A 22,736-nucleotide genomic window follows, 5' to 3' on the forward strand; every position below is an offset into this window, starting at 1 on the left:
TATTGAGCTATGATCTCTCGCTTGTTCCTCTGATGAAGCATCTCTCTTCTCCTTCTTGCCATGTGTATCTAGGGCTTCTTCATCAGGTACTCATCCTCTCCGGCCACATCTCTGCTGCTTCTCCTCTTTGGGTATGTCTACATCATTTCCATTTTTTCTTTGTTGGCCTTCCAACCGTTCTACTCCGCTGACCTAGGCTGCTTCGGAATGCTGCTGTTCGTTCAGTCGTTGCGGCACTGCTCACATCACACCTTACTCAGCCCAGACTTCAATTGCTCCCCATACAAACAGAGGGTGCAAGTGAAGATCCGCTGTATTATTTGCCAGTGCCTTTCTAGCTATGGTTTTGCCTTGTTGTCTTCACGTCTCCTCCCTTACTTCACCAGATGGTGCATGCATCACTCTTGCCTGTCTGCTCACGGTGCATCGTAACCTCCCCACTCTCTGGATATTCATCCTCACTTTTCATTGTAGGTACATTCCCACCTACCTACCATTCCTCTGGGCGTTCACTTTTTCCATCTCCTTTGCAATAGTATCTCACTGTTGCCTACTTCTTAACCTTCCTCACTCTCTGTCCCCATGGGACTCACCACCAGGAAACCCCATTGTGGTGAATGTGCACTCAATAAATTATGCTAGAGCTGAGTGCCTCACCAAGCCAGCGGATGGCAATGACCTCATAAAACATTGAATGAGATGCTAGGTCATTGCATGACCTCCTCCCCATAGCCAATGGATGATGAACGTCTGGGCCAGTGGATGACATACTATGCCTCTGATTGACCTCATAAAACACTGCATGGGTTGCTAGTTCACCGGATGACCTCCTGTCGTGAGTCACATGATGCTGACTCACTGAACCAGTGGATGAGATGCTAAGCAACTGATTGACCTCCTAAAACACTGCAGGAGTTGCTAGGTCACTGGATGACCTCCTGTCCTGTGTCACTGGTTGATGAACTCCAGAGCCACTGGATTGACTTACTAAATCACTGCATGAGATTGTAGGGCATTGGCTAACCCCCTGCCTTGTGTCACTGGATAATGACCTCTGTGGCCACTGCATGAATTGCTAAGTCGCTCTAGAGGAGCAGATGGATACGTCATCCATAGTTCCCGCTCCCTCACCTCCATCGTATCAGAACAGCAGGAGAAGAGCCCGATGTGAGACACCAGGTATTGTCCCAATACCACTTAGAGTGTATGAGAGATGATTGCAACTGAGACAACCGTATTGAATGTGCCCCCACACTCAACGGGTGGAACGATGTTTGCAGACACCATTGGACATCAAAGAGTTATAAGTGAAATTGGACATGGGCAGAGTAATGTTATGAAGAAAAGACACGAAGACGCATATAAATGATATGCAAATGCTTAAAGGATGCAGATGTAACTGGAGTGATAAGAGAAACATGTCATCATAGACGGAGACATCATATACACCAAAGAAATAAGTGAGGAGAGATGAAGTGAATGTACATATGCATAAACACAAGGTAGCTGAGATATATAGAAGTTTGCTGCAGAAGAAAACACAGCGTGGCTAAGGCGGCCATGAGAAAAAAATGGGCACTGGACTCATGTTAAAACCAATCAAGCTATTTCACAGACAGACCAGGGATGCAGAGTTGGGCGACGCTAGAAAAACAGCTTTGTATGAGGCATAAAGAGGAGTCTGTTGGCCTGGGATCAAGGAGGCCACATCAAGGAATCACTGCAAGGCACAAGGGGAGTCAAACGGGATAAGACATGTACGTAAGACATATTTCTCTTAGATTAAGCAAAGACGAAAACAATTGCAAGCGTCAAGTATTGGAGAATCAAAGATGCGAAAAGCCTATGCAAGGTGGAATGAGCAAGTCTCCAGAGACCAAGAGGAGTAATGACTCCCAGCTTAAATAAATCAAATATTAGTCAATAAAATGTCAAAATTTACAAAATTGTGCTCTCCTCACACGTGACTCAGAAGTTGAAAACAAGGGTTATTCATTAAGCTCCAGGCAAAGATAATGGTCTACCTACACTCCCATATATGTCCCAGAGAAGAGAGCAGGCTGCAAGGTTAACTACAAAGGAGAAGCCTTGGCTCAGGGCCTGACCGATGAGAGATACGGGACTATTTGGGTAAGTGGGTAGTAGTGTGCCTGAGTTTAATTTTGTTTATGTGCTGTTAACGAGCCGAATGCCCAAGGTTGGACGAGAGAGCCAATCACTCATGAGCGCCTATGTGATGATGGACTATACATTGTTGCAGAAGCCAATCAGCTGCTGTTATTCTGGTATTATCTGTATTGTACGTATTTCGAAGGTGGTTCAAGGCGTGCCTACTAGATAAGGGGCATCCAGTGATATTATTAATATTTATATGATATATAGGCATATTTGTTCCCTTAACCAATCACTATATGCCATCGGTTTTACAGTCTACCACGTAGGATTACGTCATAGCTGACATGCATTGAGTTATAAAACCTTTGTGTAATCAAAATTGAAGTGTGAGTGTGTGGACCCTAGTTTGTTGTTCGCCAGATTGTCCTACTTTATTTGAGCTGACAATAAAGTAGAACTTTGTCATATTCTTTGAGTCTGTCTGGTTATTTGGGTCGTAGATCATTATTGGTAATTCCACCGAGCACATGAGAGGCTTCAAGGTGCTAGAGCACATCACTGCTGGACTTCATGAAACACAGAATAAGATTCTAGGTCACTGGATGACCTCCTGTGCACTGGATGACGACCCTCCTAGCCATTGGATGACTTCCTGGGCCACTAAACAATCTTCAGAGCTAATGAATGACCTCTCATGACACCGAATGACCCTCAAAGCCCCTCCCCCCCAAGCCATTAGATAATGCCCTGGGCCCCTAGATGACACCTTGAGCCACTACATGCCTCTATAAAACCAATGGAGGACCTACAACTGTTAAATGATTTCATGGGCCACTGGAGGGCTTCCTGTAGCCACCCGATGGCCCCCTTAAGTAGTTTATTATACCCAATCTATCTATCTATCTATCTATCTATCTATCTATCTATCTATCTATCTATCTCTATCTATCTATCTATCTATCTATCTACCAGCATTTGTATAGCGCAACAAAATCACCAAACGCATCAAGGCACTGACAGATGCAGGTAGACAAGCACAGACTCTACGTAGATTGAAACAAATAGATGACTTTTAAGTCTGGCCCTAAAAAGATCAAAGACCGAAGTGCATCGCCCAAAGGCAGGCGAAGGGCATTCCAGAGTTTCGAGCCAGCTACAGAAAAGGCCCTGCCACCACATCAATCTAAACGATAGGATAGAACTGCCATTGAGAAGGTAGAGGTAGAACTCAGTATCCGTCATGGGTGGCAGGGCAAGACTTTTTCCTGCAATGCTCGGTAACTAAATCCGCAAGGAACTGGTGAGCAATTGAAGACCCTGCCGAGCTGCTGTAACGGGATGACCATCGGGAATACTCGTGGCTGGACGAAATGCTGAGTTCTGCAATATCTGCAGTCGGTTAAGATGGTAGACAGGTTGGGCCAATAGGGTGGCTTTACAGTAGTCCAAACTACCGTTAATAGAAGCCGCTATGACCGGTGCATGAAAGCAATCTGGGATGAAAGGTAATGCCTTGTTTAGTTGCTTCAGTTTAAAAAAAGGCTGCACTGCACACGGCCCTGATCTGGGCTTCTGCAGAAAGCAAGGATGACATCTTTAGGCCCAACATTATTACCGTATTAACGGGAACTGGTAAAGGGCCCAACGAGGGCGGCCAAAAATCATCCATCCAGAGAACAGAAGCTTCAGGGGGGCCACAACTAAGACCCCCGTTTTCTCCCCATTGAGTTATAGCCAATTTGAGGCCCTCCACCCTCTCACAGCTACAAGACAATCGTGAATCTTAATACTGTTCTCCCACGATCAAGACCGATTTGAAACAGAAGCTGTGTGTCGTCAGCATAAGAAACCAACCGGAAGCTGTGGCAGTGTATAAGCTGGTCCAAGGGTTGTATGTAAATATTAAAAAGCAATGGGGGAAGTGCAGAGCCCTGAGGGACTCCACAGACAGCCGGAGTAGGGGAAGAGCGAAAAGGGTAAAGAGAGACTGATTGGGTACGAGAAGAAAGAAAGTCTTGGAACCAATCCAAGACCAAACCAGAAATACCAATATCGTGCAGCCTGCACAAGAGAATGGCGTGATCAATGGTATCAAATACTATTTAATAAACTCAGACCTGCTATGCCACCTTGACCCCTCTACAGGCAAGATAATCCAGCACCAATACAAACACTGACTCCGTGCCCATAAGGCTACTGAATCCTGGTTGGTAGGTGTCTAGAATAAGGTGATCTTCTAGAAAGGACCCAACCTGGGGAGGTACAATTGCCTCGAGTAATTTCATACATTTAGGAAGCAAGGTAGTACCAGGCCAGGACATGTTCCAACGGTGCGGGAATTTGGCCATATGTGAGGGAAGAATTAATTGCCGCAGCTAAAGTGTCATCCAACATCACGGCAATATATTTAAAGTGAGCGCGAGGGATATGATCTAGTGGTGAAGCGGATTTAAGGCGCGTCAAGGCATCAATTGCTTCCACAGAATTGATCAAGATGGGGTGTCAGTTTCTCCCAGTAGCGATGTCCTAACAGAAGGGCAAGAACCACCTTGTTGCTCCAATCATAGCTCGGATAGACTCCATTTTGTTTATTAAGTTATCAGGCCAGTGTTGTGACGCCAGTCCATGGTGCCAATCCAGGAAGGAGCGAGTCTTTCACAGTGGCTCGGAGGTATTGACCGCTGAATGGATGTCTGTAGCCAAATAGGTACGTGCAGCCAATTTTACCGCACTATGATACAGAGTTTGTTGTTTCTTAAATAGTCATTTATTTATTTATTTATACATGTGTTTCAGCGTGCCAAGCCCGTGGGCATCTGGGTGCTGGTTGCATAGAGGGGAAAAAATGAAGGGGGGCAAGAGGAAAGTTTGCTAAACAGCAGTGTTTTGGGGTGTTTTCTGAAGATATTGTAGGGCTTCGATCTCAGGTCTGATGGACCTGGGTAATTCATTTTTGCGGTCAGTCATAGTATTTTTTTACCATTTCCCCTTGCTGTGCAAACGCAAAAGCCTCACCGCCTGTCCAATTTCCTTTGAATGTTTTGAGCAAGTCGCCTCGCGTGGGATTAGGTAGTGATCCCACCAGTTCACAGTCTGGCCAGGGGGAGATATAAACAAGATGGCATCCAAGCTATGTCCCTTACAATGGGCGGGGCCAGAAACCAAGGACTCCAGTCACTGTTTGGCTGTCACCAGTGATGCAGCGCTGCCATGCTGGTAAGGCTGACGGCCGGGTTGGTTTATGCGTCTACCTACTGAAACAACTGGGAGAAAAAATGCAGCCGGTAAGATAGCCCAGCGGGTTGAGCGCTCACTGCTGCGATCTGTGTGTTACATTGCAGGTCGCAGGATCGTAACCGGCAAGGCCAGCTCTGCCTTTCCTTCTTCCAAGGTTGATAAATGAGAACCAACGTAGGACGGGCGATATTGCATGCATGTTTTTTCTATGTAAAGCGCTTCGGCGTACGCGCTATAGAAATAACACATTATTAACTTTATTGTTACGTTGCTTTTAATGAGTCTTCATAACTGAGTGGCGCGATGCCCGCTGGGTACAGGCACAGTCTGCTTCTAAGAGGAAAGGCACATAGAAAAATAAATAAATACACACCTCCCACACAGAACCCGTGGGTGGCATTTCACACTGCGGTCTTCCAAAGTGGGATATCTTATACCTTTGGGTAAGCTGTAGGGGGTAGACCCTAAGCACTTGGATGGGACTGGGCATGGGGGCGGGGCGGGGGGTCATCCAGTAAGAATGAAAGAGTCGTAATCCGTTGGTCTCGGCGGAGGCACTGAGGAATGGCGGTCTAAATTGAGGCTGGCTTTTATAACCAGGCGATGGGTGGTCGCATCGTCCTAGGATGCCGACTTTATTTACACATCTTTTCTACTAGAAAGCTGTCTTTAGCGGAGCAGCACTGCCACCTGCTGGGCAGGATCTACATTCAGGCGGGAAAGCGCAATTGGAGCTCAGCACTGGAGCTCAGTCTCTTCTTGAGTACCGACAGCACACACTCACTCACTCACTCACTGAGTGTTTGCAGCACGGTCTAACCCCACGAAACCCGGAAAATAAACAATTCGAGCTTGATCTAGAACATCCATGTATTAGGCAACTGCTGACTAAGAACCTTTTTAGAAGGATTGAAACATATTGAAAAATTCAACAGAAAATGAATGAAGATTAAGCAAATTCATTAACTGAGAGCCTGAAATCGATTCTGAGAATTGTCATTTAAAATATGAGGATTCTGAAATGGTGGTCAAGGTGAGAGCAGCTTGAGTCCTCAGCTCCTGGCCTCCTCCCTGAAGCTGCTTTATTGTTGATATGATTTCCAAGAAAAAGATCTCAGAACCTGATAATCCTTCTTCAAAACAAAAACAGACCACAGTGATGGATGAGGACGACCCGAGTGTCCAGGATTTATACAAGTTGATGCGCCAAGTGGCCATGGACATGGCTGAAGTTAAGACAACCATGGCAGAACTGAATGGAAAGGTTTCCCATTTGGATACAAGGGTGACTGGTCTGGAAAAGAAAGCCTCTGAAATGGGATCAGAAATTACTGGGAGCTATAGAGCTTACAAGAATTTGAAGACTGATGTACAAGAGGGGAAAAATCACCGCCTGGAGATGGATTTGAGACTGCGTGAGAGGAATTTGCGGCTGGTTGGTGTAGCGGAGCACTCAGATCCTACAGGTGAAAAGTTATTGCCATTGATATTGCAGATCTTTAAAGAGTGCTATGGTGTGGACGCTTTGGAAAGTGAAATTGACAATGTCTATCGTATTGGTAAACTTCCTGGCCTGAAGCCTAGACACATTTTGGTGTCATTTACTCTGGCGAGAATTAAGGAGTCCTTGTTGGAGGCAGCAAGGGGCAAGGTGTCTGTCAACTTTAAAGGGAAACCAATTTATCTGTTTCCTGATTATCCCAAGATGGTGATGGAGGCAAGGAAGCTGTTTAAAGGGGTGAAAGAGCGTGCGAAATCCCTTCAAGTGAAGGCTTTTTTAAACAGATTTAATAATTTAACACTGATCTTGCCTGGAGGCAGCAAGACCACTTCGGATCCCCAGGAAGCCCTTTCATGGCTGGACAAACTTGGTGTTCATGATAATAACATTGCTGAGTGAACTTCTTTATTTTTACATTTATTTTAATTTATTTTTGGTCACTTACTATGGGTTAAAATGGCGCCCATCTATCGCCACAGTTGCTCTTTTCCGTTACAAACGAATTCGTATGATGCGCGTGCCGAGAAGTGGATTCCCCGTGCTGCGAGTAAAGCACCATCCGAGGCTCCGGTCAGCTGATCTGACGTAGCGCTGTCTTCTTCCCGACGTCGCGGGGGATCTACTTCCTGGTTCCGGGTGCTGCCGTGTTTTCCTCTCTCCGGCGCTGGTCGAGGCTGCAGACGGCTTTCGGTCGGATCTATGCTAGTTCGCAGTGGAAGGTCTGACTCCCAGCGATTGATTGGTGCTAAATGAGCAGCGGGACGACCTAGACCGACATCATCCGGTCTCGCAGGGAGGTGAGCTTCTTTAGCTGTCTCTTTTGCTCCTGGCTGTCACTTTGGTCAGAAGGCCGGAGAGATCGGTCGGCGCACATATCCCAGGAAGGATCGCCTGGATGATTTGCAAGAACAAGGGTACTGTGAACATCACAGCGTGGCGCAGCTGGCACCAAGAAGACACTTGTTCGCTTGCTCTAAGGTGTTCTATTTTGTCCCTGCCTTATGTGCTGGTGTTAACAGGATATACGTATAGGGTGTTGTTGATGTTCTGGGGGGGTTGACGATGGGTCTAGGTTTCATAGGGGTTGCAATCTCTGTTGTTGTGGGCCGTCATTTGCATGCTCTTTTCTTATGCTTTCGGGCAGGGTTTTAGTTTTTGTGTCCATTGTTTGGTATATGGGCTCTTTAAATAGGTCCCCCTTGTTTCCTCCTTTTTTCAGCCATCTGTGTGTTTGTCGTTGTTTGTAGGATTTACATGGTTGATATCTATTCTTTGTTGATCTGATTAGAATGCTGCTTTTTACCGGATTTTATGGGGTTGGATTGATTGATGTTTATGCATATTAATTATTCATGACTTTGATTATTAATGATAGAGGATTTGACGGATTGATGGCTACCTTGGATTTGGGAGGGGTGCTGGGATGTTGGTTTGATCTCCTGTGCTTCTTCTGCATTGGCGTCCTTTTTCTGTTGCAGAGGGTTTGGGGTTTTTCTTCCTTTTTTTTTGTTTTATGTTATTGTTTTCATTTTCTTTAGTTCTTTGACATCGCTTGATTCTTATGTTATGTCAACTGCTGGGGACTCTCATCTTAAGTTCTCCTCCTGGAATGTAAATGGATTGAATAATCCCCTCAAAAGGCAAAAAGTTATGAATAGTTTAAAAGATATGCAGTGTGATGTCTACTTTTTGCAAGAAACTCATCTTTTGCTGGAGGATATTGGGGTCTTGCGTAAAGGTTGGTTGGGTGAGGTTGCTGTTTCGTGCTATTCCTCTAAGTCCAGGGGGGTAGCTATTCTCTTACGGAAGGGTTCTCCTGTCAGGATTCTGAAGACCACTTGTGATCGGGAGGGGCGGGCGGTGGCTGTGTTGGTGGAAATTCAGGGTGTCCTGCATGTGCTCTGTAATGTCTATGCTCCCTCAGTGGACTGTGGCACTTTCTTTGGGGAAGTGTCACAGTTGATGCTCGATTTGGGTTCAGCTAATATCATTTTGGGTGGGGATTTCAATTTAGTGATTGATTCCTCCATGGATAGCACTGGACGCTCTGCTGTACAGAGGAGGGATGGGCATTTTGGTTCTTTTCGGACACTACTTGAGGACTTTGATCTTAAGGATTGTTGGAGGCTACACCACCCAGACTCCAAAGAATACACATTCTATTCGGGTGCACATGACACCTATTCAAGGATTGATATGTTTTTTACTGCTGGGGATGCGACTGCCAGACTTTTGAACAGCCGACTTGGCTGTATTGCTGTCACCGACCACGCGCCTATCTTTTTGGGCCTGTCCTTGAATTTTGTGCGATGCAGGACTTTTCAATGGAAGATGAACACTTCTATATTGCATGATGAGTCTGCTTTAGAAAAGATTAGACTGGAAGCTGAATATTTTGTGACTGAAAATTCTTCTGATGTTATTAGTAAAAGAGTCATTTGGGAGGCATTTAAGTGTACGATGAGGGGCATTGCTCTGGGTTTATCCTGTAGCAGGAGGAATAGAATGTCTAAGATGCAGAGAGACACCGAGGCTCGAATTGCAGAGGTGATGGGTGAATTGGTTCATGATCCGAATGATGTTGCAAAACGAATGGAGTTGAAGCAGTTGAAGAGGGATCTGAATGATGCTTTGGGCGCAAAAGCTGAGAAGGATTTATATAGGATAAAAAGCGCTTACTTTGAGAAAGGAGAGAAATGTGACAGGTGGCTGGCCTATAGATTAAGGCAACAGATTTCGGAGGGTGCCATTAATTCTATAAAGGGGACTGATGGGGTGGTTACTTTTGATCCTTGCGAGATTAATGAAGTTTTTAAGGACTTCTACATGAAGTTGTATGAGAATGAGGCTGGTGTCACTGGCGATAGTGCATGCTTCTTGGACAGTTTGACTATTCCTAAAGTCTCGGATGATGACATGAATAGTTTGAGTCAGCCAATCAGTATTGATGAAATTAGGATTGCTATTGCGAGTTTGAATTCTGGGAAAACACCTGGTCCTGATGGTCTGCCGGCTGAATTCTATAAGGCTCTTCCGGAGGCGGTGTTGGGACTTCTAAGGGACATGTATGTTGAATCCAGGGAGGTGGGGGTTCTTCCAGAGTCTACTAACCATGCTACCATCTCTGTGTTCCTTAAGAAGGGTAAGGATTGTGCTCTACCTTCAAGTTACAGGCCGATAAGCTTAATAAATACTGATAACAAAATTTTGGCCAAGGTTCTTGCGTTACGCATTGAGGACTTGATTCAGAAACTTGTTCACTCAGATCAGTCGGGGTTTATAAAAAATCGTAGAACCTCCAGCAACGTTCGGAATCTTTTACTGACCATGACTACGGCCCGAGATCTGGACGATGATGTGGCTGTGTTTTCCTTGGATGCTGAGAAGGCTTTTGATCGTATTAACTGGCAATACATGTTTGCTGTGATGAGGCTAATGAATTTGGGTGATGGGTTTATCTCTTGGGTCTCGCTTTTGTATGCTCGCCCCACGGCTAATGTTAAGACGAACGGTTTACTATCCGGTACTTTTACTCTAGGGCGTGGCACAAGGCAGGGTTGTCCGTTTTCACCTTTATTGTTTGTGTTGGCTATTGAGCCTCTTGCAATTGCTCTACGGAATGATTTGACCTTGGAGGGTGTACCATTTCATGGAGTTATGCAAAAAACTTGGTTTTACGCGGATGACCTTCTATTGGTTTTAAGGAATTTGGAAGTCTCTTTACCTGCATTGATGGCGATTTTGGATCGGTTCCATACTGCGTCTGGTTATTTGATTAACTGGTTGAAATCAGAGGCTTTACCTATTACAAGTAGTTGTATTAAATCTGTGGTGACGGGATTTGGATTCCAATGGTGCACTCAAAAAATGAAATATTTGGGGATTTGGCTTACTCCGATTGTGCATGATATGGTGGAGACAAATTTGGGGGAGGCTTGTCGTGATCTAAAGTCATCCTTGCTACGATGGTCGGCTTTGCGTCTGTCGTTATGGGGCAAGGTAAACGCTTTGAAAATGGTGGCGGCCCCCAAAATAAACTACATTCTGGGTATGCTTCCTCTGAAGATTAGCGCAAGTTACTGGAGATTGATTGATGTTTCTATGCAAACCTTCCTTTGGGATGGGAAACCACCGATGCTTAAGTTGTGGAAGCTTCAGCTCCCTGCTGACAGAGGGGGTCTCGGGGTCCCCAACTTTAGGGCATATCATCTTGCCTTCTCTTGTCAATTTTTGATTCCTTTCCTGGATGTGTCTCCGGGTGAATGGGCAGTGGCGGAGGTGGGTGCTATGGGTCCTCTTGCACCAAGAGCGATACTTACGTCAGTCAGCAATAGGGGCAGGACGCTTCCTTTGACTGGATTTTTGCGAGATGTGTGGAGAGACGTTCATGAAATGTGTGGTTCATCGGCTCAGAGATCTCCTTCGGCATCGATTTGGTTTAATAAATCCATCACTGAGGCTGGTAAGCCTATTTTTTGGCCGGAATGGTTTCTTGGTGGTGTCCAATGGGTAAGAGACATTTACAGAGACGGAAAATTCATTAGTTTTGATCTTTTATGTGCTGATTTTGATATTGAACATGTATCCTTGGCGGATTACAGAAAATTAAAAAGGTGCGTTGGTGAGATTGATGTGTGTGAACTTGAAACTTTGGAGAATTTGGCGGTGGATTCTCGGTCGGTGGCGAGCAGATTATATCGCAGAATGGTTGCAAGCTATAAAGATAATACTGGATTGGTGGAGGAATGGAGCAGGCGTTTAGGTTACGAGATTACTATTGATATGTGGAATGAGATGTGTGCGAATGTACAGCTTTGCTCAATCAATCTGTGTGAACGTTCAAGGCAAATTAAAGTTCTTAACAGGGTGTTTTGGTGTCCGGAGAAGCTCAGGAAGAGGGGCATGATTGATTCTGATGCGTGCTGGTGCTGTGGTTTGGATGTTGGGACTCTTGAACATATGCTCTGGGATTGTGTCAGGGTACGGAACTTCTGGCATGAGGTTTGCAATATGTGCTTGCGAGTCCTGGGTTGCACGATTGATCTGGACTTTAAGACGATGGTTTTGGGATGTGGTGAATTGCTTGAAGATCTTTCGGTGTCAGAAAAGAAATTTTTGTTTAGGGGAGCTTCAGTGTCTAAAAGACTGATCTTGAGGGGTTGGAAATCCCGGATTCCTCCAGCTGCAGAAAGTTGGATTGATGAGATGATTTCACTGGCAAATATTGAGAGGGTAATATACAGGCGATTGAGGAAATTGCATATACATGCTAAGGTGTGGGATTCATTCTTAGACCTGTATTAGCTAGTGGCCTATTTGTGTACTTTCATTGGCCTAAGAGTTAAGTATGTTACAGGGTGTTTTTTTTTTTTTTTTTTTTTTTTTTTTTTTCTTTTTTCTTCTTTTTTCTCCTTCCCGTTTTTCGTGCATTGTATTTGCTATGTGATTGTTGTATTCCTGTGTTGGTTAAATTGTAAATAAATATTTAAAAAAAAAAAATTTAAAATATTTTTATATGCCTTCTGAGTTTATTGCAAAAAAATATGTTTGCATGAAAATGTTACTACTAAACATTCCATGACTTGAATCGATGGTTCGGCGGAGTTGCGCATGCGCACGGGCATGTCTTGAGAGTGAGTTGCATTCTGGGAATGCAGGCCGGAGCATCGAGTGGTGTGCAGTGCAGCATTTAGATGCACAAGGCACTGGAAGTAGCAGACTCGAGATCATGTAACACTGCACTTTAATAGTCATGGCTGTGGGGCCGTGTACGCTGCCCACTGCCCACTCTACCCACTGCTGCTTCCTCCTTGAACACTGCAACAGTAACATCAGCTTCTGTGCGCTGAGTCCTCCAGGGTCCACTTCTGCCCCACTGCACACGGACTCTCCGCGCCTAGCTCTGCCTCTGCTGCACACTGTGTAGTTTGCCCCCAGAACATTGCTTGCTCCACCCACAGGACCCTGCCCACAGACCTGTCTCATTACTCTGCTGCCTCCCTCGTGCAGTGGGCTCCTCCACACGGCCCACTACACCCACGGTTGCATCGCGTAGCAGGACCCCACTTCACCCATACCTTGTGTGCACTGTTCTCCTCACTGTTCCCTGCACTCGAACCCATATAAAGGCAACACTTGCTGCCTCCTCTCCAGAGGTACAGCATGGTTTTGGATCCACCCCACAGATTGACTTACACGTTGACTCCCCTAGCCCCCCTTGCACCCGGCCCTACTGCAAGGGTCCGACTCGTCCCTAACATTGTCTATGGCTGGCACCAATAGAAACGTGGCTCACAGTTGCAAATGGCTATTCATTCCTTTTGTGAAAGGCTGTTGGAATAGTCCCCAAGGGGGAGATTTGTTGATACAATGTGATGCAAATTGTGCATTTTAACAACACTGGTCAAAACCATTAGCCGCAAAGTGAAGTAACTCATCAAACTAACCCACATTGGCCAAAAAAAGTGTCCCACTTTGACCAAACAAAACTGCCCCACACCAGCATTGTGCATTTTTGAACCCCATGGGCCTATTGCCCTAAAGGCCAGTCCGAGCCTGTCTACTGCACATCACTGCATCCTAAGCCCCTCCACCTTCCAGCAGACCGACTTGTACACTGCTGCTTCCAATGCACACTGATGCGCCAGGAGACTGACTTCTTGCACACCACTGACCTCCCTACACAGTGTCCCGCTACACACTGCTGCTTCCCATAAACCCTGATGCTCCAGGAGAATGACTTCTTGCACACCACTGACCCCGCTGCACACTGCTGCTTCCCATGCACCCTGATGCTCCAGGAGACTGACTTCTTGCACACCACTGACCTCCCTACACAGTGACCCGCTGTGCACTGCTGCTTCCCATGCACCCTGAAGCTCCGGGAGACTGACTTCTTGCACACCACTGACCTCCCTGCACAGTGACCCCACTGCACACCGCTGCTTCCCATACACCCTGATGCCCCAGGAGACTGACTTCTTGCACACCACTGACCTCCCTGCACACTGACCCCACTGCACGACGCTGCTTCCCATACACCCTGATGCCCCAGGAGACTGACATCTTGCATACCACTGACCTCCCTGCACACTGACCCCACTGCACACCGCTGCTTCCCATACACCCTGATGCTCCAGGAGAATGACTTCTTGCACACCACTGACCCCGCTGCACACTGCTGCTTCCCATGCACCCTGATGCTCCAGGAGACTGACTTCTTGCACACCACTGACCTCCCTACACAGTGACCCGATGTGCACTGCTGCTTCCCATGCACCCTGAAGCTCCGGGAGACTGACTTCTTGCACACCACTGACCTCCCTGCACAGTGACCCCACTGCACACCGCTGCTTCCCATACACCCTGATGCCCCAGGAGACTGACTTCTTGCACACCACTGACCTCCCTGCACACTGACCCCACTGCACGACGCTGCTTCCCATACACCCTGATGCCCCAGGAGACTGACATCTTGCACACCACAGACCTCCCTGCACACTGCTGCTTCCCATGCACCCTGATGCTCCAGGAGAAGGACTTCTTGCACACCACTGACCTCCCAGCACAGTGACCCCACTGTACACTGGTGCTTCCCATAAACCCTGATGCTCCAGGAGAATGACTTCTTGCACACCACTGACCTCCCTGCACAGTGACCCCACTGTACACTGCTGCTTCCAATGCACCCTGATGCTCCAGGAGAATGACTTCTTGCACACCACTGACCCCGCTGCACACTGCTGCTTCCAATGCACCCTGATGCTCCAGGAGAATGACTTCTTGCACACCACTGACCTCCCTACACAGTGTCCCGCTGAACAATGCTGCTTCCCATGCACCCTGATGCTCCAAGAGAATGACTTCTTGCACACCACTGACCTCCCTGCACACTGACCGCGCTGCACACTGCTGCTTCCCATGCACCCTGATGCTCCAGGAGACTGACTTCTTGCACACCACTGACCTCCCTGCACAGTGACCCCACTGCACACTGCTGCTTCCTATACACCCTGAAGCTCCGGGAGACTGACTTCTTGCACACCACTGAACTCCCTGTACACTGACCCCACTGCACACTGCTGCTTCCCATGCACACTGCTGCTTCTCATGCACCCTGATGCTCCAGGATACTGACTTCTTGCACACCACTGACCTCCCTGCACACTGACCCCACTGCACACTGCTGCTTCCCATGCACACTGCTGCTTCCAATGCACCCTGATGCTCCAGGAGACTGACTTCTTGCACACCACTGACCTCCCTACACAGTGTCCCGCTGTGCACGGCTGCTTCCCATGCACCCTGAAGCTCCGGGAGACTGATTCTTGCACACCACTGACCTCCCTGCACAGTGACCCCACTGCACACCGCTGCTTCCCATACACCCTGATGCCCCAGGAGACTGACTTCTTGCACACCACTGACCTCCCTGCACAGTGACCCCACTGCACACTGCTGCTTCCAATGCACCCTGAAGCTGCGGAAGACTGACTTCTTGCACACCACTGACCTCCCTGCACACTGACCCCGCTGCACACTGCTGCTACCCATGCACCCTGATGCTCCAGGAGAATGACTTCTTGCACACCACTGACCTCCCTGCACACTGACCCCGCTGCACACTGCTGCTTCCCATGCACCCTGATGCTCCAGGAGACTGACGTCTTGCACACCATTGACCTCCCTGCACAGTGACCCCACTGCACACGGCTGCTTCCTATACACCCTGAAGCTCCGGGAGACTGACTTCTTGCACACCACTGACCTCCCTGCACAGTGACCCCACTGTACACTGCTGCTTCCCATGCACCCTGGTGCTCCAGAAGAATGACTTCCTGCACACCACTGACCTCCCTGCACACTGACCCCACTGCACACTGCTGCTTCCCATGCACACTGCTTCTTCCCATGCACCCTGATGCTCAAGGACACTGATCCTTGCACACCACTGACCTCCCAGCACAGTGACCCCACTGTACACTGCTGCTTCCAATACACCCTGATGCTCCAGGCGACTGACTTCTTGCACACCACTGACCTCCCTACACAGTGTCCCGCTGTGCACTGCTGCTTCCCATGCACCCTGAAGCTCCGGGAGACTGACTTCTTGCACACCACTGACCTCCCTGCACAGTGACCCCACTGCACACCGCTGCTTCCCATACACCCTGATGCCCCAGGAGACTGACTTCTTGCACACCACTGACCTCCCTGCACAGTGACCCCACTGCACACTGCTGCTTCCAATGCACCCTGATGCTCCAGGAGACTGACTTCTTGCATACCACTGACCTCCCTACACAGTGACCCGCTGTGCACTGCTGCTTCCCATGTACCCTGAAGCTCCGGGAGACTGACTTCTTGCACACCACTGACCTCCCTGCACAGTGACCCACTGCACACTGCTGCTTCCAATGCACCCTGAAGCTCCGGGAGACTGACTTCTTGCACACCACTGACCTCCTTGCACACAGACCCCACTGCACACTGCTGCTTCCAATGCACCCTGATGCTCCAGGAGACTGACTTCTTGCACACCACTGACCTCCCAGCACAGTGACCCCACTGAACACTGCTGCTTCCAATGCACCCTGATGCTCCAGGAGACTGACTTCTTGCACACCACTGACCTCCCTACACAGTGACCCGCTGTGCACTGCTGCTTCCCATGTACCCTGAAGCTCCGGGAGACTGACTTCTTGCACACCACTTACCTCCCAGCACAGTGACCCCACTGTACACTGCTGCTTCCAATGCACCCTGATGCTCCAGGAGACTGACTTCTTGCACACCACTGACCTCCCCCTACACAGTGACCCGCTGTGCACTGCTGCTTCCCATGTACCCTGAAGCTCCAGGAGACTGACATCTTGCACACCACTGACCTCCCAGCACAGTGACCCCACTGTACACTGCTGCTTCCAATGCACCCTGATGCTCCAGGAGACTGACTTCTTGCACACCACAGACCTCCCTACACAGTGACCCGCTGTGCACTGCTGCTTCCCATGTACCCTGAAGCTCCGGGAGACTGACTTCTTGCACACCACTGACCTCCCTGCACACTGACCCCACTGCACACTGCTGCTTCCCATGCACACTGCTGCTTCCCATGCACCCTGATGCTCAAGGACACTGATCCTTGCACACCACTGACCTCCCAGCACAGTGACCCCACTGTACACTACTGCTTCCAATACACCCTGATGCTCCAGGCGACTGACTTCTTGCACACCACTGACCTCCCTACACAGTGTCCCGCTGTGCACTGCTGCTTCCCATGCACCCTGAAGCTCCGGGAGACTGACTTCTTGCACACCACTGACCTCCCTGCACAGTGACCCCACTGCACACCGCTGCTTCCCATACACCCTGATGCCCCAGGAGACTGACTTTTTGCACACCACTGACCTCCCTGCACAGTGACCCCACTGCACACTGCTGCTTCCAATGCACCCTGATGCTCCAGGAGACTGACTTCTTGCATACCACTGACCTCCCTACACAGTGACCCGCTGTGCACTGCTGCTTCCCATGTACCCTGAAGCTCCGGGAGACTGACTTCTTGCACACCACTGACCTCCCTGCACAGTGACCCCACTGTACACTGCTGCTTCCAATGCACCCTGATGCTACAGGAGACTGACTTCTTGCACACCACTGACCTCCCTACACAGTGACCCGCTGTGCACTGCTGCTTCCCATGTACCCTGAAGTTCCGGGAGACTGACTTCTTGCACACCACTGACCTCCCTGCACAGTGACCCACTGCACACGGCTGCTTCCAATGCACCCTGAAGCTCCGGGAGACTGACTTCTTGCACACCACTGACCTCCTTGCACACAGACCCCACTGCACACTGCTGCTTCCAATGCACCCTGATGCTCCAGGAGACTGACTTCTTGCACACCACTGACCTCCCAGCACAGTGACCCCACTGTACACTGCTGCTTCCAATGCACCCTGATGCTCCAGGAGACTGACTTCTTGCACACCACTGACCTCCCTACACAGTGACCCACTGTGCACTGCTGCTTCCCATGTACCCTGAAGCTCCGGGAGACTGACTTCTTGCACACCACTTACCTCCCAGCACAGTGACCCCACTGTACACTGCTGCTTCCAATGTACCCTGATGCTCCAGGAGACTGACTTCTTGCACACCACTGACCTCCCTACACAGTGACCCGCTGTGCACTGCTGCTTCCCATGTACCCTGAAGCTCCGGGAGACTGACTTCTTGCACACCACTGACCTCCCAGCACAGTGACCCCACTGTACACTGCTGCTTCCAATGCACCCTGATGCTCCAGGAGACTGACTTCTTGCACACGACAGACCTCCCTACACAGTGACGCGCTGTGCACTGCTGCTTCCCATGTACCCTGAAGCTCCGGGAGACTGACTTCTTGCACACCACTGACCTCCCTGCACAGGGACCCCACTGCACACCGCTGCTTCCCATACACCCTGATGCTCCAGGAGACGGACTTCTTGCACACTACTGACCTCCCTGCACAGTGACCCACTGCACACTGCTGCTTCCAATGCACCCTGAAGCTCCGGGAGACTGACTTCTTGCACACCACTGACCTCCTTGCACACAGACCCCACTGCACACTGCTGCTTCCAATGCACCCTGAAGCTCCGGGAGACTGACTTCTTTCACGCCACTGACCTCCCTGCACAGTGACCCCCCTGCACACTGCTGCTTCCTATACACCCTGATGCTCCGGGAGACTGATTTATTGCACACCACTGACCTCCCTGCACACAGACCCCACTGCACACTGCTGCTCCCCATGCACCCTGATGCTCCGGGAGACTGACTTCTTGCACACAACTGACCTCCTTGCACACTGACCCCACTGCACAATGCTGCTTCCCATACACCCTGCTGCTCCAGGAGACTGACCTCCCTGCACAGTGACCCCAGTGCACACTGCTGTTCCCCATGCACCCTGATGCTCCGAAAGACTGACTTCTTGCACACCACTGACCTCCTTGCACATTGACCCCACTGCACACTGCTGCTCCCATGCACCCTGATGCTCCAGCAGACTGAACTCGCTCCACACTGACCTCTTATGCACCACACGTAGTCCAACCTGCACACTGGCCTATTGCACAATGTTTCCTCCCATGCACACCGACACCCCCTAACACACCTGTCTGTTACTAACTCCCTGGATACACTGACACCAGCAGACTGAGCTGTTGCACACCTTTGCCTACCCTGTACAATGACCTCGTGCTAACGTCCATTAAATGTTTCGTGATAATGGCATCTTCTTTTCTTTGCAGTGCCCAACCTGTCCCCACCAGCTGCTTGAGGCTAATGTAAGTACAGCTGCTTCTGATCTCCACACCTCGGGGCGTGCCTGGGGTGCTGGCTGCACCACACAGGGTTATCTGCATACCTTGAGTGTTGTTCACCACCTTAACCTGCAGCCGAAGTTGACACAAGTGGAGCAGTTGCCTGTAGCAACCGTCCAGCCCAGGGTTACCATCCCAGCACCTTCCACCCACCTCGTGCCAGTGCAGCTCCTTGCTCTCTGACACAGCCACTCCACCTGCTGCTTTCCACTGCTCCCGAGTACCACCTCCTTGTGCACCGTTGCTCCCACGCTCCCTAGGGGGCCAATTCAATGCAACTCCATCCACCCTAGGGTACCCCCTACCGTTCCCTGTTATATCCCTTGCCAGGTGTCTACATCTCTGCTATTCCCCCCTTCCCCAAAAAGCTACTTGCTGGGTCTCCTATCCCTAGAAAGCTACCACTCTGCTGTTTCAACCCTCACCAAGTTGCCCCCCACCTGCCCTGTCCACCATTCCATGAGTACTACTTCCCTACCCACCGCTGCTCCCAAGCCTCCAGGGGGCATTGCTCCCCTACTTCATCTCGCACCGCCTCGGGGGTGTCCCATTAGCTGGGATTCACCCCCTAGTTCCAGTTCCTTGACCCCCCTTATTTCCACCCTCCCGATGCACTACTTTCGTGTTCACCTCTTTATCTACCCACATTGGGGCACCAACTCCTAGTTGTCTGTTCAACCCTCCATGGGTGTTGCCGCCCTGCTCACCCGGAAGTACTCCCCAGGACGCTCACATGGTAATAGCTCAGAGTTAAGGCTGAAGTGTATCACTTCACACCGGAAAGAGATCTGCACATTTGCCGGTTTCAGACCCCCCCCCCCCATAGACCATTTCTGAAGCATATCTTGTGGGCAGGTGGGAGGAGAAGGCGAGTTGTGTATGCTTCCACCAGCACTGCGTGTTGGGCGGATGTAGGCGCAGGGTGGGAAAAACGAGAGCACTCTGGGAAGTGAAACCAAGCGACAGCCCTGACCGGTTGTGGTGGCATCTCAGCATTGTTGTGGGTCAGGCATATGAGTGTAGGTGACAATAGCTGGATGGGGGCCGGGGAGGTCACATTCCTGCCAAGTCTTCCCATGGGAACAGCCTCACACCATCCACCCTGATCAATTGCCTTCCTTGCATCTCAGCACAGCTGTAGGCGAGTCATGCAGAGGCATAGCAAGCGATCAGTGTATGTCCGCTGTTGGGGGGGGGGGGCTTCTGGGGGACCACCTTCCACTGTGTTCCATGACCAGTGGCCAAGTGAGGGTAGTGGGGGTGAGAGCCTTCTTGAGAGATCAGACTATTGCACCAGCCTCACATCCCAGCACAGCTGTGGGTCAGACCATTAGGGATGTGGGCTGGAGTGGAGTGGGGGTGCACGGCTGTGGGGAGACCCCACACCAGCCTGTGCGTAGTATGTTTTCTTGAGGAAGAGGGTGCGCTGATTGGGTGCTGTTCAGTAAGTCTCAATAGGCTGTGCCCAGCGCGCTTCGCCTACTGGGTAGAGTAAGGAGTTATGGTTGGGTAGGGGGTAAAGCAGTGGGTAAGTATGCGGTCCTGTGGCAACATTACTATACAAGGGGGTGAGGCCAGGGTTCAGGGAACCAGACACAATGCCAAAGAATTAATGTAGAGTTAAACACATTTAGTAAAAAACGTGGTTTTAAATAGTTAGTTGCCCCCGGGGCTTACATTGCAGTCAACCAGAAAGCTTGGAAAGTGGGGTTAGTCTATCTGCGTGAGCATCCTGTCCAAACATTCTTTAGGCTACTGTGACTTGCGACCCTCTCAACCTGTCTCCCGTACCGCTCACAACTAAACTATAACACTGCACCAAAGCTCAGCATCTGGTGTATACCGAGTTGAAGCTGCCAACAGAACACCACTCCTCTCACTATCCTACTCCCTCTTCACTTTACTAACCCACCCCCACCTTATCATTTACAGATCTGCCAGAGCACCTGGGGACCAATTCCGTTGGTGACGGTGCGCGGTACAAATACTTTAAACATGTAACACAACACATAAAATGCTCTCTCCTCTTTCCCTTGCCCCCTTGCACTCTCTTCTTTCTCTGGATGTCATGGAATTGGAGAAGGGGCTCCTCCTATAGTTTTTTTAGCCATTTCCATGGCGGCCATCTTTTTTGTAGTTTTTTTTCTTCCCTTGTGGAAAAAGTTTTGCACTCACTGCATGAACATTTTTAGCACCCCCCCCCCCCCCCCCACCAAAGGAACCATTGGCACTCTTGCCATTTCACAAGAATGGGATGGGTGCCAATGCGAATAATGCCTTGGCAGGCTATGCTGGGCAGCAATGGCCACCATCGCCCAAGTTAAAGGCCCTTGTTTTGCTTTCTCATGTTAACTTAGCCAGTGGCCTGTTACTGCCTGGTCCACCCGCCACACAATAGGGCATTCCCTAATTAATACACTTTATTTTTCGGGTGATTTTCAAAGGGTGGTTATAATGGGGTCGTCCACTAACCCATTTTCCCACATTTTATAATAATGCAATGGAAGCGTTAGTGGTGGAGGTTGACATTTTGACATACCATAACAACATAGTCAGACACTGAGGCTCTCCACATGTATTACTCTGAATTCTCGTCTGGGGTATTTAGACATTGTGCTGACCTTTTGTACGTGCAGCCCATAGGGGTGAGATAAAGATCCACTCTACCTCAAGACGCTCAGGGACTGCGATAAGGGCATGTCAAGATTGTGAGGCTAAGGGGCTGGGATAAAGGGCCTGTCTATCTTGTGAGGCTCAGGGGCTAAGTGGTCTGTCTATGTCATGAGGATTAGGGGCTAGGATAAAGGTCCCGTTTAGCTTGTGTGACTGAGGAGCTAAAGGTCTGTGTGCCTTAATGACGGCCAGGAGCTGGTAAAAATAGCTAAAGGGTCTGACTAGCTCATAGGGCTCAGGGGCTGTTATAAACGGCCTGTCCAACTCATGAAGCCCAGGGTCTTATATACAAGTCCCCTAAAGCGTGTGAGCCTCAGGGGCTGGGAACAAGGTCCCATCTACCGTGTGAGGCTCAGGGGCTGTGATAAAGGTCCTGTCTAGATTGTGAGGCTCTGGGGCTGGGATTGAGGGCCATCTAGCTTGTGAGGCTCTGGGGCTGGGATAAAGGGCCTGTCTAGCTTGTGAGGCTGAGGGTCTGGGATAAAGGGCCTATCTAGCTTGTGATGCTCAGGGGATGGGATAAAGGGGCATTCTAGCTGGTGAGGTGGAGGGGCTGGGATAAAGGGCCCATCTAGCTTGTGAGGCTCAGGAGCTGGGATAAGGGGTCCGTCTAGCTTGTGAGGCTCAGGGGCTGGGATAAAGAGCCCATCTACCTTGTGAGGATGAGGATCTGGGATAAAGGGCCCATCTAGCTTGTGAGGCTCAGGGACTGGGATAAAGGGCCCATCTAGCTTGTGAGGCTCAGGGGCTGGGATAAAGGGCCTGTCTAGCTTTTAATGCTCAGGGTCTGGGATAAAGGGCACGTCTAGCTGGTGAGGCTCAGGGGCTGGG

At 49.6% G+C, this 22,736-nt stretch overlaps 1 protein-coding gene across 8 annotated transcripts in view; it reads left to right on the forward strand.

The window, feature by feature from the left end:
- The window catches only part of COL16A1 (collagen type XVI alpha 1 chain), a 706,769-nt gene that overhangs the window by 348,225 nt on the left and 335,808 nt on the right, over window positions 1–22,736 (forward strand). For 6 of the 8 annotated variants that reach the window (XM_069622515.1, XM_069622517.1, XM_069622520.1 and 3 more), the window contains one exon: window positions 19,161–19,196. The exons of the other annotated variants lie outside the window; for them this stretch is intronic. In XM_069622515.1, coding sequence (XP_069478616.1) covers window positions 19,161–19,196 — 36 coding nt within the window. The remainder of the gene's footprint in view (window positions 1–19,160; window positions 19,197–22,736) is intronic. 8 annotated transcript variants of the gene reach the window in all.

The sequence above is a fragment of the Ambystoma mexicanum genome, chromosome 11 (genome assembly GCF_040938575.1).
Source record: "Ambystoma mexicanum isolate Mex_15411 chromosome 11, UKY_AmexF1_1, whole genome shotgun sequence".
NCBI classification, from domain to species: domain Eukaryota; kingdom Metazoa; phylum Chordata; class Amphibia; order Caudata; family Ambystomatidae; genus Ambystoma; species Ambystoma mexicanum.